At 41.3% G+C, this 17,161-nt stretch overlaps 1 protein-coding gene across 21 annotated transcripts in view; it reads left to right on the forward strand.

Moving 5' to 3' along the window:
- Positions 1-1,214: 1,214 nt before the first annotated feature.
- Positions 1,215-17,161, forward strand: part of TNRC6B (trinucleotide repeat containing adaptor 6B) — a 132,074-nt gene continuing 116,127 nt past the window's right edge. For 9 of the 21 annotated variants that reach the window (XM_071422927.1, XM_071422930.1, XM_071422938.1 and 6 more), the window contains exons 1-2: positions 1,951-2,047; positions 13,697-13,769. In XM_071422927.1, coding sequence (XP_071279028.1) covers positions 1,981-2,047; positions 13,697-13,769 — 140 coding nt within the window. In that variant the 5' untranslated portion in view covers positions 1,951-1,980. The other 12 variants (XM_071422933.1, XM_071422941.1, XM_071422952.1 and 9 more) reach the window with 5 other exon arrangements.

The raw sequence follows: 17,161 nt of genomic DNA on the forward strand, positions 1-17,161 counted from the left end.
CTGATGCACCTCCCGTTTTGTCTTTGCCGTCCTGCGCTCCCGCAGTGCTGCCGCCCGCCCGCTCTGCAGCCCGGGGCTAACATGGCTGCTCATCGCGGCCTTCACGCCACCTCCCAGGGAAGCGTCTCCGGGCCCGCTCCTGCCTCAGCCTCGCACCCACCACCCCCACCCCGCAGTTTCTGGCTGGGCCCACTGCAGGAATAATGAAGATTAGCGTGTGTTTGTAACGACTGGATTGAGCAATGACGCCGTGGTCACGGCAAATTCCTTTTCCACAAGTTTTCCCGGTCGCGGGCCCCTGTCACGTGCGCAGCTGCCCGAGCCACGTGGGGAGCGGTGGGCACGGGCCATCACCCCGCCCACCGTCCTCCCTCCAGGGAGATTGACAGTGAACCAACCAATCAAAGGCACGGTCCTGCCTTTCCCCACCCCCAGCCCACGGTTGCTGTGTCATCCGGAGGGTGACATCAGGGGGCGGTCGCCGGTTGGCTGCGCAGGCGTCGGATAACGACCAATGAGCTTCACGAGCTGCATGATTGACACCTCTCCTGCCCAATAGCTGTCGCGCGTGCACGCGGAGGGGCGGGGCGAAGCGGTGATGCCGCTGGGGGCGGCGGGCAGTGTGGCGTTGGTGCCGTGTCGCGGCGCCGCTGAGCGGCTACAGCCGCGGCCATAATCCCTATCGCCTGTGCCCGTCACGGCGCTCCGCCCATGCGGCCGGCACATGAGTGCACAAACCGACGTAACCTCGCCTCGGCTGAGGAGGGTCCCAGGGGGCGCCGAGGAGCGCGGCTCGGTGGGCGGGTCTCCGCGTTGTTACGGTGTAACGGGCACATTCGTTCTCTAATGGAGTCGGAGGGTGCGACCCACAGCCCAATCCGTAGGGCGGAAGGGCGGGACAAGTAGAAGCGGGCGCGCGAGTACCCCATTTAAGGGGCAAATCTCGCACCTAACTGGCAGAGGAAGAAGGGGCGGGAGCCAGTGAGGGATGTGAAGGGGGGGCAACGCTAACCGGTGACAGCCAGCAAATGCAGCCAATCGGCGGGCGTGTAGTGACGCGAGAACCCAATAAAAAGCGCCAAGAGGCGGTGCTCCTCCGTGATTGACGTGCGTTCTGGCTAATGGACGGAGAGATCCGCGAGACTCTTCCCAATGGGCAGCGTGAAGGGGCGGAAAGGGGAGCGGAAGGAGAAGACGAGCAGGCAGGATGACCAATCAGCGTGGGGGTCGGCGGGGCGCCGTCCAATGGGCGGTGCGAGGGGCGGTGCGGGGGCGTGTCCCGGTGTGTTTGGGTTCGTGCTCCTCGGGGGAGGGAGAGACGGCGGCGAGGAAAGTTTGGTTTTGGTTTTTTTTTTCCCCCCCCCGGTGGTGTTTTTTTGGCGGCGCCGGCGGAGCGGGGGGGGGTACGCTTTTCGCAGCTTCTTCGCCTTTTGCTTCCTGGGGTTCGTGTTTCCCGGGCGGGCGGAGCCGCCCCCGGCACTGAGAAGAACGGGGGCTCAGCGCACCGCGGCGGCGCCTCGGCGGTGAGTGCGGGACGGGCCCCCCACCCATTCCCCATCCCGGCTCCCGCCGCGGGACTCCCTGGCAGCCCTTCCCGCCCTGCGGACCCTCGCGCCGCCTCTGAGGGGCCTCTGGCGCCGGGCCGCGGTGCCGCGGGGCGGGGGAGGGACGGGGGGGCCGGGCCGGCGGGAGGGGCCCCGAGCGGCGGCGGCTCAAGGGCGCTGCCCCGGCGGTGGCGGAGCGGCCGCTGCGCCCGCCCCGATCCCGCCGAGCGCCTGTCCCGGGGCACAGCCGAGCGAGCGCTCCCCCCTCCTCGCCTCACGTGCGGTCGCCGTGCGCCGCGGCTGCGCCCCGGTGCCCCCCGCCGCCCCCTCCCGCTCCACACAGGGCCCCGGGGGAGAGCCGGCCGCCCGCCCGCCGGATCACCCAGGCCGGGCAGGAGGTACGGCGGCGGAAACACTCCGAGGAGCCCTTGTGTGGATGGGGAGAAAAAGTGCTGTAGTGTGGGGACAGAGCCGAGGTTGCGTTGCTACCGCTGCAAACCGCGGTACGTGATGCTGGTGAAAATGTGTGTGTATATACGATGGGTGGGTGGGAAGAGTGACCGTGTTCAGAGGTGTGTCCTAGGGGGGGAAAAAAAGTTTCCCCAGCTGTTTGTAGCAAGATGAGGGAATGTTTGTTTCTGGAGACGCTTCGCTGGCTGTGGATAAGCGCTGCTTGCAGCGTGGTATCTTGCAAGCTCAGATCTGCTTCGTGAAAGTGCATGTAGGAGGATCTACTACAGCATACAGCTGAGGCTTGTTGAATAAACCAAAGACTCAACAAAGTGTTTTCCTAGCTAAAGTAGAGATGCTTTCTGATGTAAACAGTGCTTGTTTTTCCATGGTAACGTTTCACTAACCTTATGAACATTTGTTAAAATACCTCTTTGTAAAGTTAACGTTTTTACAATCCATTAATTACTATTTTTAAATCATGACTTGCTGGCGTTCAGTTTACAACCTCTACAAAAGGTACGATGTTGTCGTTGACATCTACAAACGTTGTCAAGTTTACAACCTCTACCAAAACTGTGACTTTTTCTGCAAGATAGGTAGGTAGGTAGGTAGGTCTTTGGGGGTTGTATTTGAAAGGTCTGTTTTACCTAGTGTTTTCCAGTAATATCGCCATCCATATGAATGGATTTTGGAAATTAGTTCCTGCTACAAGTGTTGCAGAGGTGATAACTTTGATTCATAGGGTTATTAAATATGTGCACAAGTTCAAGCAGCTTTGTAGTTAGCTTGTCCACAGTAAAGTTGCTCAGCAATGTTCTCCTCTCCTGCGGTGACTCTCTAAGGGTGCAGATTCCTTGGAATGCGCTGAGCATTTGAGCTCTGTTGAGATGTGAGTGAATGCTCTCATCTGCTGCATTACCCAAGGCCCCGAGCTAAAAGATAAGCTCCAGTTTTTCTACATGAGCCCTGGATCATGCAGGGTCTGCTGGGTAGATGTATCTCGGGGGAGGGTTTTGCAGGAGTGACTTTTCACCTGAGTTTTACTGAGTTGCAGATGTAACTAGACAATTCCCCAGTGAAGAAATCACGCTGCAAAAAGTTGAGGCTGGACATGGGGGAAGGGAGCCCAGAGAGGTGTTAGCTGTGTATTAGATTTTCTGCTGTGAGGTTTTGGGGCAGTAAGGTACAGGCACGTGTGTCTTAGTAGAGAGTAGGTGAGGTCATCACTAGACATTTATCTTGTTTTGCTATACTGCATGTGTGCTGATGGGCAAAATGTTATTGGGATGCTTACAGGGAATCACCTGAATCCTGTAATATGGAAGTCCTGGTAAAATGCAATGATAAACCAGTCAGTGTCTCTTGATTAGGCAGACTTTTGAATTAATGCATTATTCCAGTTTCTGTATATCTGCAAATTTAGCTAGAGATCTACATTTTCATTTCAATAATAAGTTCAAACGTTTGGACATAGAAGTCTTGACAAAGCTTAATCTGCCAGTGTTTGCATGATAGAATAGTCCAATAAAGCATTTAGTTTGAGTCTATGTCATAGCTTTGCTTGGTGATGCTTATTTCATCATTAAAACTTGATGTTGGAGGATGACTTCAGAGGAGGAAGCTTCAGGAGAGAATTTTGTCTAGCTCTGAGGTAGTGTATTTTACCTTAGATCTGCCTCCTATCATAGTAACTAAGAGATTAGAAATTAATTTTTTGCAGAATAATGCATAATAAAAATCATATGTAGTGATAGCTGCATCTAGAACAGAATAGCTGCAGCCAGAATGCTGGAAAGAATTGAAGAACTGCTATTAAAATAGTAATTTGAAAATATGTTCAAATGGGGTTTGTTCTCTGGGGTTTTTGAGTTATTTTTTTCCCCTCTGGTGAAGCTGGTGTACTTCTGCTCACAGAAGAGATTGGATTTACAATTAAGCAGTAGGAACTGGAGATCATAGAATAAGTCTAAGAAGCTTAGTTATTGACTTGAATGAGTTTATTAATAGTCTTCTTAATGGTTTGGTTACTCTATTTCCATTTTCTGCAAAATGCTTGGATGCAGTCTGTTCTAGTCACTTACTGCCATTATTGTGTTTATTTTCTTGGAAATCATTATACATAAATATTGTCTGCCTTGTGCAGTAATAAAAACTAACAGTCATTTTCCAGTTTCTTTGCAATGGCTTTCCTCAGTCATTGCTCATAGTGCTGCTATCAGATTCACAAATTCTGCAATACTTCTACTTACAGCATACCTAGCATTTTACAGTTATTCAGTTCTTTATCATTAGTTGTTCTTCACTCAGCTTTAACCTGTGTGTAGTTTGGGTCAGTAGATGAGTTTTTGTGAAGAACTGGCGTTGTTTATTTTCACACGATAAATTAAGCGTGTTTAACACAAAGATAAAGGAGGGAAGTACCTGATACTAGCACATATGTACCACTGGTTTTCTTTAAAACGAAGAGTTTTCTGTCACCTCTGCTTATAAAATGTATTTGCTCTGGATTTGCTTTTAATGGTCTGTTTCTTCCATTTTCAGAAATTTTAATAATGAAATGTTTCGCTGTCTTAGGGAAAGAATAGCAAGGGAATGTCAGTCGTCAGTTCTAATTGCAAGAACCTAGCACAGAGATGTTGAGCAGACAGTAACATGCATTTCTAATGGTTTGACCAGTTGTGGTAGAAAAATACATGTATTCTTGCTAACAATCTTCCTCAGCTTAGCATTTACTGTCTTCCTCCATTTTCAGATAAAACATATATAGTAAGGTTGCTTGTTCTTGATAGCAAACAGAGTGTGGAATATGGACTGAAGAATTCATGTTAATTTCTTGTGAATCCCAACAAAACTTTTGGCTACTCTCTGCTAATAAAAATAGGGGCACTTTTTGGTACTTGGGCCAGCTGTCACTGTCAGACAAGTAGTTGCCTGCTGGTATTTCAGCTTGCGAGGTGACCGAGGTGACCGGGGTGAGAGTAATCAGGATATTCTGACTGCTGTTCCCTGGCCCTTTCAGCGGATAATAAAACTCTTATGCTTCCTTACATTTCTCTTCTGCTCATGCCTTCTTTGTGTTGCACTTCTACTCATTATTTTTTATTTCTTCAGGGAAGTAAATATGCTTTGCTGGAAGGCGTTGGTGTCACTTATTTTTTCTCCTTTAGAGCAGTAGGCAGTGAGTATGTTAAATTTGTTTTTTCCCTTTGCCTTCTTATAGCGGTTAGAGGGAGAGGGTGTTTTTGCACTTATTATGGTTTGCATCATGTTGTAGGGGAATGTTCTGAGGTTTTTAAGTTTTCATCAGCGTGAGGGTTGTGGTTGGAGTTTGGATGTTCTCCGTGTTTACCATGTAGTGAGCTATGGAGATGACCTTTTCCAGTTTCAGCTAGTCAGTACGGATTGCGTTTCTGGGCCCTGCCAGCTTTAGTAGTTCTGAAATTCGATATGGTGCATGTATTTCCTGATTTAATGTCTGTGGATCAGAAAAAACTCAATAGTTCCTCTGTGAGAAAATCTGGGAAGCAAGTTAATGTTCTATCTGAGATTTAACACTGTTTAAATTTTTTAAAATATCTACTTAAAAAAAGTAAAATGGACCTGAAAGCAGCTCTTAGCCAGTTTAGCTTTTAAGTCTGTGGAGTAACATCCTCTTCGTCAGGAGAAATGGGAGGTATCATAAGGCAGCACTTGTGCTGCGTACTACAGGATACAGGTCATAATAAATGTGTAAAAAATAACCTGGAAGTTGGTATATTTTGACCATGTTAGACAGAATTTGGGAGGCTGGAAAGCTAATTAGCAGATGAAAGGATAAGAAGCAAAGTTGCAAAACAAAGAGTTGATAATTTTAGATAGCCTGACAGAGGATTAGTCAAAAGACGATACAACGATATCATGTTGCTTGTATGAGGGGAAGTCCTCTAATCCATCTAAATGAGTAATGAAGTAAAAGTCATTGATGTTTTTACTTGCATTTAATTTCTATACTTTTATCATGACTCTTGACAGTGTCATAAAAAGTGCTATAAAGAAAAACAACCTGGCAGAATTTTTCAGTAGTGTGTTGGGTTTTTCGTTAGTAAAGTCTGTTCTGTAACAGGAGAAATTTATGCCCTTTTATTTGGTGGTAGTCTACAAAGAACGTAGTTTTTACAAATAGCGTTGGCTTTCTTCTGGTAAGTTTGAAGATTTTTCAGATTCTAGCCTCTGTTTTGCTTGTTGGAAATGCTTCTTCCTGTTCCTCTGATCCTCTTGTATCCTAGGGTTGCAGGGGTTTTTTTCCTACTCGAGTCCCTCCTGTTTTCTTACCACAAGCACTGGTTGTACCTGCAGTTCACTTATGTGTTGTTCATGTGGCAAAAGCAGACTTTGTGAGAGAATTTCACTAATTAAATTAAATGTATGATTTTAAATCCAGAAGCTGAATGTTTGGAAAGGTTTTTGCTGCCCTTCTTGTTTTAGGACTGGTCTGATAGGTCTCCACATGGTCAGGGCTAAGGAACTGCTGGGCTGCTCCGTGGCAATCTCATTACCAACTTCCCTGGCCCTGTGACTTCTCTGCACAAGTCTCACAACAGTACCACATGAGTGGTAGGAAAGATAGGAAACCCACCTCTGGGAAATAGAAGGAACTCTTCAAGGACTTGCCAGTCTACTATGGATAAATCTATTTTGGCCTTAGGGTGATCCACCAATGATAATGGGAGTAGGTCCTCTCATCTCACTGCTTCTTACAGCCAAGAGATACAAATTACTCAGCCCTGGTGTCAGTGACCTCGAGTTAGGAACTTCTGTGTTTTAGGAGCTGAAGAGAGCTGGGTTTTAACCCATGTTTAAAGGTTCTTTCCTGGACGTTTGAGGACCTTTTAGCTCTCTCCTGGCACATTTGAGGATCCTTAGAAATAATCTGATGTCTCTTTCTGGAGAAGATGTACACAGAGTACATTTTCTTATTACAGCTGACAGTATATTCTGCTTTTTCTACAACAGTACAGTAACTTTGTGATTTAAAAGCTTTTCCAGAAGTTAGATTTTGTAGAAGATTAAATCGCCTATACACTCACTTACTTTACCATAATAGTGAAACATTATTTCAAACCTCTGAGGTTTCTGTTGCTTGCACACTGGGACTTGAGAAACAGTAAGTTAATAGTATTAGAGAGTGCAGCTAGCATGAGGAATGATGAGGAACTTGGGGAAAAGTGTTAGGATAATATTTTGATTTAAAAATTTGCCTCTGAGATAGAGGAAGAGAATGTGTCCCCTCACACCAGCTTCCTACAAAGATCAAAATATACTTCAGAACAAATTATGATCCATCCTTGATCTGAAGCAGCCCAAAATCCCTTTAAGAGAAAAGGCCATAATACATATTGCTCTAAATAGTTGCTTTTAAGCATTTTCATTTACTTTTATGGGGTTTAGTGTCTTTCCTTGTGACCCTCTCTGGGATTTTTATGTATTGAGATTTTTCCTAGATGTAATAGTGTTATTATAATAGCATTCTTACATTGCTGTAAATATAGCAGTTTCACTCTGTGTTGGGAATGTGTTTATTCTGATAAGGATGTTTGGGGGTTTTATTTTGGAGGTTTAGTTTGTTTTTTTAAGTTCCACTTAACTGCTTCAAGTAAGGAGCTAAAAAAAGAGTGCTTTGGCACCAGTGTGTGTCTATGCAGGATATTTTACTGTTACAACCATTGTAATTTAAATTCTTATCCTTCCATATGTATTTGGATTCTGAGAAAAATTTATTTAAAATTAAATTTTTGGTATTTTTGTTTGTCAAATGGCCAAGATTCTGCATTATCAGGTTTGAGTTGTGTTGTATCAGATGCCTATTCTGACAAATTAAAATGCAGATGAGTCTTCTTTTGAAGAGAACAAAAATGAGAGTCAAGCCACAGTGCTTATTTGTGACTGTTCATTAAGATTCATACCATTTTTCATTGACATGGCAAAAACAAATCAATACTTAACATTTTCTCACATTTGAAATGGATTCTCACATTTAAAATGGATCTTGTCTTTACTATTCCCTATAATACTATACTATTTCCCTCCCCCTCATAATAAGTGTCTTTTTTTTAATGATTTCCTACAGATTCAGCTCATGTTCTTATCCCTTCAAGGCAAGGTGCAATAGTAAAGCTAAAATTGAGATTTTATTATTATAGCTGTGTGTTTTGCTTAGATAAATGTTTGGGTGCTTCAGGATCTGCTCGTCTACTTTCTGCAGCTGGTGTGGTGGCAGCCTGAAGAACAGGTGGAGATTTTAGTTGGTGTTTGGTGTTTCTGTTATATTTAATAAATGCTTAGGGGAGGTTGCCGATGTTTCTGATGGCACTCACTTTGATAAATGGTACTTGAAAAGGGGGAAGATGTATTTTATTGCAAAGCTAGGCTTTTCCTCACATTTTTTAAACTCCATAGTTGTTGTAGATTAGCTGCCCATAATTTTCTTTGCTTGGCCCTTTTAATTTTTGGAGTACTCAGACGCACAACCAAAACTGGCTGATAATACTTTCATTTGTTGGAAGTTAACTGCTCTGGTTCTTTCATATTCAAAGTCCAGCTTTCTCTTCCCTGTCCCTGGCAATTTATGTATTGTGGAAAAGAGCTTCATATTGAGAGAAGCTTCCTGTTGATTGTAAACTGAATTAGACTGTGGAGAAAACAGATAGAAGTCCCATTGTATCAAATACTTTTTAACATTGTCTAATAAGCAAAGGAAAATGCTCCCGACAGTGTTACATTGTGGTGGCCTGAGGGCAAGAATACAGTGACATAACTAGTCCCTTCCCTCTCCAGCCCTAACCCTGTACTTAACCAATGCTGGATCATGTTGCTTTCACCATTTGAAGGTAGCTAGATAAACTGGTGCTGCCTTGTGTATGGATACTGCATATCAGCTTATCTCACCTCTGCCACAGCTGGGTAAGTAAATAAACTGAAAGTAACTTTAGTCTTTGGAAGTTTGGACAAAAAATAATTGAGGTTTTGTGTTACTGCATTTCAAATTTAATAAAGGATGAACAAAAAGTAACATGTAAGTGAAGAACATTCCAAACTAGGAGCAACTTTCAAGAGATGGGTTTTTAAATGTGGTGTGAGAGCTTGACAGTGAAAATCAGTTGTCATGTAGTTCAAGTAGGTAGCCTAAAGGCAGACTTTTATGGTTTTGGTTGCAATAGTAAACTGGGTGACTTTTTTTTTTAAATGGCAGTTTCAGAGGAAATAAGATGCGAAAGTTGAAGAACTCTTTTTGTGCCAAAAGACTGAACATTTAGGGCCCTGACCTCACACATAGTTGAGCAGGTCTGAAGCTCTTCTTGTTAGTAGTTCCAAATTCAGTAGTACTAACTAAACATGTTCAGCAAAGATTGCAGTGTTGAGGACTAGCATTGTATAGGTAATAATTTGTATTGTGTTTTTAAATTTATAAATTAGCCATAAGAATGAGTGTGTTGCCTCATTTCTTTGAAGAAAAAGCTTTGTTGAATATAAAACAGATTTTTGAAAATTAGCTTCCTGTTCCTTTCTTAGGTGCCGAAATAGCTGAAAAGTACAATTCAGACTGATGTCACGCTATAAATATTGATGAAGTTCTATTTGGCAGCTGGTTATGTTCAAAGTTGGTGTTTGCAATTATAGTTTAGAATTATTTGCTTAACAGCTCAGCATTTGTTTTCTTTGACAATAATAGTGCTGAGATCTTGGACTTCTCTGCATGTATAATCATGTTAGTGAGAAGTCAAAATGTCCTTGTATAAGAGAACCTCTCTGTTATTAATCATTAGAAGTGAGATAAATATGGATCATTATTTTGGAAAATTTCAGGGTGTAAGCTGTAAAAGAGTGAAGTTTAAAAAGCAGAAAAAGCAGATTGTGACTTAAGCTTCATTCTCCATCACAATCCCCTGGCCTTCCTCCTGGCCGTGTCCTGGTTCAGCCTGGCCATAATCTTCTGCCCGAGGCTGTGTTACAGGATGCAGTGCCAGGACCCAGAGCCTTTCTCTGCAGCTGGAGATGCCTGTCTGCCTCCATGGCTGCTGGAGGACTTAGCACTGGTATTGCCATTCTGGTGTGAATTCCTTAACAACACAGCTCTTCTTGTAAAAGCAAACAAAGCAAAAGGATAGTTTTAACCTAGGAAACTTCCATACTCTTCTAATTAAATCCAGGAAGATTGAGAACTAGGTAGTTTAAAAGGTACAGTATCTTCCAATCCTGTCCTGCATGTGAATGATTTTCAGTAATGTTGTCTTTAGCTCTTGTAATTGCTGCTGTCAGTGAATAAGCACCGTTCCCCCTTTCCTCTGCACAAGGCTGCTTACCACCTTATCAGTTTTAATTTAGTTACTGCTGCTGGGTTTGATAAACATACTGCAGTATGGGACTTGAGGAGTGTTACTGGGGGTTCAAAAGGAAACCTTCGATCTTGAGTTGACTTTAGTGGTATGAATAATCTGACAGGAGGATTCTCTTGGGATTATCAGCAGTAAAGGAGTTATTTATAGCTTTCAGGTTTAAAGTTGAGCTGTTGAGAAGCAGGCTTCTCACTCATCACAACGTTTTGCTTAAGATGGAGAAAAATGCTTCATGTCTTTGGTCTAATATAACATCCACTCTTCACCTGTCCTTAGAAAACTCTGGTCCTCTGTATTCCGAAGACTTTGTCACTTTGCAAATGCCCTGAAATAAATGCTTGTTTGTTTGTGGTTTTTTTAAAGTCGTAATTTGTTTCCAACTTTGCAAAACTAATCTCTTGAGTGGTTAAACTTTGATGTGGAGTGTAAAAAGCAGCTGGTATTCTCAACTCACTATGTTTTAATTCCTTGCTGCTCCAGCTATCACCATAACTCTTACTGTGATGCTGGCTGTCCAGAAGATGCCATCAGTCAGTTAAAACACAGTACTCCCAACAACCTCAGTTTGATAGTTCCCATAAATAATGTGGTGTAGAGTATTGACAGTCTTGAAGAGAAAAAGTAGAAATAATTTTGAGGATGTTTTGTTACATACGTATATTGTATCTACACACGTATATGTACATAAATGTGTGTGTGTATATGCTTCGGTCACAGTGAAAATACAGGGTGGAACAAAGCACAAAGGACTTTGGAAAACTTAACCACTTGGCAGCCTTTGGCTGATTATAGTTGGAATGTAATCTTGATTACAGTTTAGAAGTGATGTGTAGTGTATGTAGTGTAGAATAGGTTGCTGTAGCAAAGTGAGGACAAATACCTTTTATGTTCACTGTAATCTTTAATGGATTCTTTAGCCTAACCAGTATGAGCAGAAAAGAAGTGAGGTTTGTGCTGCTTTGTACAGTAGAAAGTGGCAAAATGTGTAAGCAAAACATTTTTCTAAATAAGTTTTTCAGTTTGCTTTTCCTTAAGTGGGAGGAGAAACATTTAGCACCTTAAATGTTCTTTATGTAAAAGATTTGGAACACTGGAAAGGTGATGATGAAGGTGATGATGAACCTAATGATCTGTCCTTAGGTTTCAAGACTGTCTTTAGACTCAAAGGCTAGAGCCAGGATTTTCTAAACTGAAATTCTGATTTAGGACCATTTGAGAAGTATCCCTTTGCATGTTTCACATGTCTCCCTTAATCATGAATCAAAAAGGGTGATATTGTTTAATGAGAAAAAAAACACAAATTCATTAATGATTGGATTTTCTTGAGTAGATCATGTTCTGTAGTTGTCCTTTTTAAACCCCATGACATCTTCAGGAGGACTCTGTTTTATGAAATGGTTTGTATTTGAATTGTTCATGTAAAAGGACTTAAATGCTGTGAAATGAGACTTGTGTTTTGTTCGTATAGGTTTTTAACTTCTTTTTGGTCCTTCTGTTCTCATGTTACTTTAGAAGAGCAGTACAGAGTAATGTATCTATTCCAAGTTACAGCTATTTATCTTGTTAAAAGTACTTGTGTCATATCTACATGAACAGCTGAAACATTTTCCATATGTTACCAGAAACATCTGTGCAAAGAATTAAATACAGAACAAAAAATGAAGTTGTGCAGCCAATGCTAAATTAAACATAATGGACACCCTTTCTCATGTCATGTTTTGCTGTAGAACACCATAGTGATTTTGTGGGATATGTGACTGCCCTTCCTGAATATTCCTCTGGATTTTTTTTTCATGAGAGATTGAGGATTTCTGCCTTTTCCCATTCCTCCCAGCTTCTTTGTTTAGAGTGATATCTTTAGTTCGTTTTTCCTTGAAGTACTAATCCTTCCTGGATTTCCTTCCACCTAAGTAATGCAAAGAGATTGTTCTAAACCATGTGAAATAAAGAGGTTGCAAATCCTCTTCTCAAACAGCAGTAATATCTCTCCTTCTAGCAAATTACTTGGTTACAAGTTGTGTTTCCATCTTCAGCCTTGAAAAGTGAAGTGGAGAATTACCATCACAGTGAGACCTGGGTTGTCCTGGGTAACTTTTATAGTAAATCATGACTTGCACTGCTGCTGTGCTGTGGATGAAAAACCATGAAATATTTCTGTGTTGTTGTTGTTTTGAAGTTGTGAATGACTTGAAGCCAACTTCCCATATCCTCATTGAGTATGGGATGTTTTTGTTTATTTACATCAGCAACTGATTTTTGTAAGATGATGTTTTAAGACATCTTGAGGCCTTTTGAGTAGAGTGTGCTCTTGGTTGCTTTATCAGAATCACCCCACAGCATAAATCAGAATCAAGTTCAAAATTAAAGTTTGTATCTGTAAAACCTTTACTCACTAGCAAAGGGACAGGTAAACCACTGTGGCAGGTAAGACTCTCTTTTGTCACCAAATGTATTTTCTAGTCAGAAATTGTTTGAATGGAAATCATTCCCAGAAAGCTCTTAGTTAATGCTAGAAGATCAGGAAAAAAAAAATTAACTCAGTTTATGGCAGTTAGTCCAATGACAGGAATGCTTTGTTCCTAAATAATGTTGCACATTAAGGAGTAGTATGATGCAATGAATTTAGAAAAGCGACGTTTGTTTATATCTCCTACAACAAAGCAACTGGAATAATTTAGATTTTAGTGATGTTAACTTGGATGTATAATGGTAAACTGATGGTTCTGGACTTCTTTTAATTCCTGGAGCTTGGTTATGTTTTGCAAAACCAAAACTGAAGTATTTAATACTAGCTGTGTGTGATTTGAAATGGGCATGATTGTAAGCCAGTGTAGTGCTGCTATGTTACTCTTTCAAAATAGGATTAAATACCTGACAGTTGGTAGGTATGGGACTCATTTTTACACATAATATTTAATATTCAGGAGTTGATGTAGGATTATGTAATCTCTTCCCTTGACTGCAAGGAAGCACGCTTATGTGTGTTCTCTCAGTTCCTGTACAAGAAACCAGTTTCACTGCATGTTTTTCCCAGTTGTGAATAGAAATTATGTTTCTAGAGCCTCCTACTGTTCTGTTGTATCTCAACGTCAGTAGGAGATTCTCTTACACATGCTACCAGTGTTTACTGTTTTTCCAGATTTGGATGTGAGGTTGTGGGGAGAATTTTAAGAAAATATTTTCCTGATGGCAGCCTATTCCTTTCATTTCTGTGCACCTAGGTTTGCTGAGCTTTGGAGACAGCTGACTTTTGTTTTTATATTTTTTTTAAATTTACTAATGACCACAGTTGATTGACGTTTCAATTTTTTTTTTGTCTCCTTTTAGGGTTTTGTTTTTGCACTGAATGTAGCCAGGACGGATCCTTGTGGGCTTTGGCAGCCCTTGGAAACTGTCAAAGGTAAAAATCAACCAAAGCTCAGTATTGTGATCTTGAAAGTTGGAGGTGAGAAGAGCAATAGCCTATGCTGGTTCTTAAGATACTGTAGGATGTAGATCTGTATTCATGTGCTTTCTAGTGCGTTATTTCCTGTGGGTTTGTGTGTGAAGTTTGTTACTGCCTGATGTGATTTGTTTTTGTAAACTGAAGTTGATATGTGTGATGTATCACTTTCTTTAAAAATTAGTTAATTTATGTTGAGATTTTTTAACTCACTGGAATTGGTAAGTGATTATTTCCTATAAGCAATAAAGTTATATTCAAAGGTTTTCTATCTTCTGAATGCTCTTGCTTGCAGAACAACTTGCATTTAAAGTGACAAAAAGTACTCTCTTCTTCTTCTGTACGTTAAATTTTGTGTTGCTTTTGTACATTCTTAACAGACTCGATGTAATATGATGCTTTAGCAATTAAATCCAATATGGTTAGATCATGTGTTAAAAATGAACATTTTGTCTGTACCTAGAGGCTGGTGTGTCGATACAATTGTGTCAGACAAGCACAGTCTCATTTAAGACACTGTTCAGTCAAGTAGTGCCTTGTTCTAGCTGCTCTTGTTTCAAGTGTGCCATGTACACGAGATCACTGCCTTGGAAGAGCACTGGTGTGCCTGCTTTGCTGTACATTAATAAGTGCTTCTCTCACAGCTGCACTCTTTAGAAACTTGAAGTATGTTTTTTCTTCATTATCTGATGAAGAATGGATTTTCTCTTTAATCCATATTTGATTCCTGCTGCCAATCTATTAAAAAAAAAAAAGTGTTGCTGCACGAAAGACCCTTGAATTACACAAGGTACTTAGTCCCAGTGATGCCTGTTTGATGAAACCAAATTTGAAATCATTGGAATTCCAGCTCTCTCTTGCTATTGAGAACTTTGTCTTTTTTATGCTGGACCTTTCTGCATGGAGAGAAAATTAGGCCTAGAGGAAGTACCTTATTCACTGGTATTGGTTTTCAAGGATTTATAAGTATATGGAAATTTTGTTCAGGTTTTGTTTGCCAGAGTGTGTTAGAATGCAGTAGTGCAGCAGTGGTATCCATAAGGACACTGCACTGTTCTGCTTACACTGAGTGGCTGATAACTGCATCTCTCATGCTGATCCCAGTGAACAAAATGAGTACATCTTTGCTGAAGAAAGTCATGGAGCAAAAATAGGACTAAAATCTAATTGGATTATCCCAAAACCATACTGTTTAATGGCAGGACAGTATTGCAGTAGACATTAAAGTTGGTAAGAAATCCTGCTGGTTCATATTAATGAATGTTTTAACCTTTGAGAATAGATTCTCATCACTGTATTACATTTAAAGAGTTAAATAAAAGTTGTTCCTATGTTTGGATTTGCATTTGCTACATCGTATGTGGGCATACCAGTGCATTGCTATTTGTCAGGCCTTCCTTGGTGTTACCTTACTCCAGTTGAAGTTAGTTAATTTTTCTGAAGGATATCAAGTGAATAAAAAATTGAGGGATTTCAGTCCCATTTCAAGTAGTTTGGGTGGATATATGCAAGGGTAGAAAAGGATTATCTTACTTTTGACCTTTTCCAGGAGTGACTTTCTTGATAGGTGTTGGATCTGAAAATCTAAATGGGCTGTCTCTAAACTTTCTTTTTATCACCTGACAACTTGACATATCACATTAAGTATTGAATATAAGTAAACAAATGCCTTTAGGCTTTTGGCATTTTCCTGATCCTACAGGATGCTAGTACAAATTCTTTCTTCCCATCCTTCCTCCATGTATAAAATAAATGACCCTGTGTGTCACCTTCAGGACTCTGCTCAGAAGCTGGTGAGCTGCAGAGGGGATGTCTGTAACATGGAATAATTATGTTATTTCTTCATGTGCGGGCAAAAAGCTGTCTGTGTGGGCTAAGAAGTCACCCTCAGCTGTAAATGACTGCTGCAAAAGTCTGCCACAGAGGTAGTGTCCCATGGATTCAGAAATCCGTAGTGTCCCATGGATTCAGAAATCTTGAAATGCCTCCTTTTGGCAATAAATAAACTTGCAATACAGCATTCTTGTGCCAGTGGCTAAAGGAATCAATGATTCATGTATGCAAAAGAACATAAAAATTATTGAATTGGGCTCATAGTTTGTTGGAGGATGTTTGGTCTCCTGAAAGAACCCAGAAGCAAATGCAATGAAGCATTAAAAAAACCCAAACCAAACAACAAAAGGACAGTGTTCAGCAAAACTTCCTCTTACAACACCTTTCGTAGTTTGTAGCTTAGGCTCTTCCTGCACCAGCTAAAAATTTTTGTTGGTGGATTTTCTTATTACCTTGTGAAGTTTTCTGGTAAATTACTGAGCCTTTTAGAACTTCTAGCTTTTTACCATCCCATGTGAGTGAGTTTACTCTAAGTAAGTATTGTATGACATAATATTGTATGTTTTTTTTAAATGTTAAAGCAAATAAAACATTAATTATGGGATAAATTAAGAGAGAAAATAGAAATTATAAAAAAGAAAATACAGTGGAGAAGGAAAAGAGTTTATTAATTCGATTTCCTACTCTAATCTCTGAGTTCTGGATAGTTCCAGTGTATTTAATCTGTTGTCTGTGGAAGAGCTTGCTTTTCTTTGTTCGTGTAGCCTTTCCATTTTTTAAAATTTCCTAGTTCTACTGACCTTTTCTTTCTTCCTTTGAGATGCACTGGTTGGTAGTTTTTTTGTCTTCTTCCAGGAGTAGTATATAAAAACTGGAGTCAAATACTGCCAATTCCTCTGGTAGTGAGGGATCTCAGAAGATAAAACATGTCAGTTTTTCAAAGGCTTATGTTTGAGTTCTTCCAGCACTCTGAATGAAAAGTGACTTCCCCTTGCAGTGCTCTTGGTCTGACCTTTCTGGTCTTGTTTTCTATGTAAGGGGTTTTTTAATGCTTCTGTAGCTCAAGTTCATTCTTGCTTGTTTCTCTGACTTCGAGGCCAGGTAACAGCCACAGGAATTGTTCTGGCCAAAGCTGTTTTGGGTGTTAGGCAGCAGACTGTCTGTCTAACAAAAATCTGAGGAGCTTCCCAATTACTTGACTCTGATACTGCAAAATCATGCTCCAAAACTCCCAGCGCTGAAAGTTCTGGAGTGGGTTTCAGAAACTGAGCATGGCAAAGAAGTACCATGGACAGGGACTGCCCAGCCTGGCCTCCTCTGCTCTTGGTGCAGAACAAAAAGCTAGAAACATTTGTTCTAGGCAGGAGGATCTTGGCATAGATGTCAAATGCTTAGCATTTGATACCTCTGATTTTTGATTATGTGCTGAAGGCAGAATGTTTAAGTGAGGATTTGGGTAAGAGTTTGATTTTCTCCTCATTCCTTCTTTTCCAGAAAAGGAAATTACTATGCTCTAA

The sequence above is a fragment of the Agelaius tricolor genome, unplaced genomic scaffold (genome assembly GCF_023055355.1).
Source record: "Agelaius tricolor isolate 1412-34295 unplaced genomic scaffold, bAgeTri1.0.p SCAF_3, whole genome shotgun sequence".
NCBI classification, from domain to species: Eukaryota; Metazoa; Chordata; class Aves; order Passeriformes; family Icteridae; genus Agelaius; species Agelaius tricolor.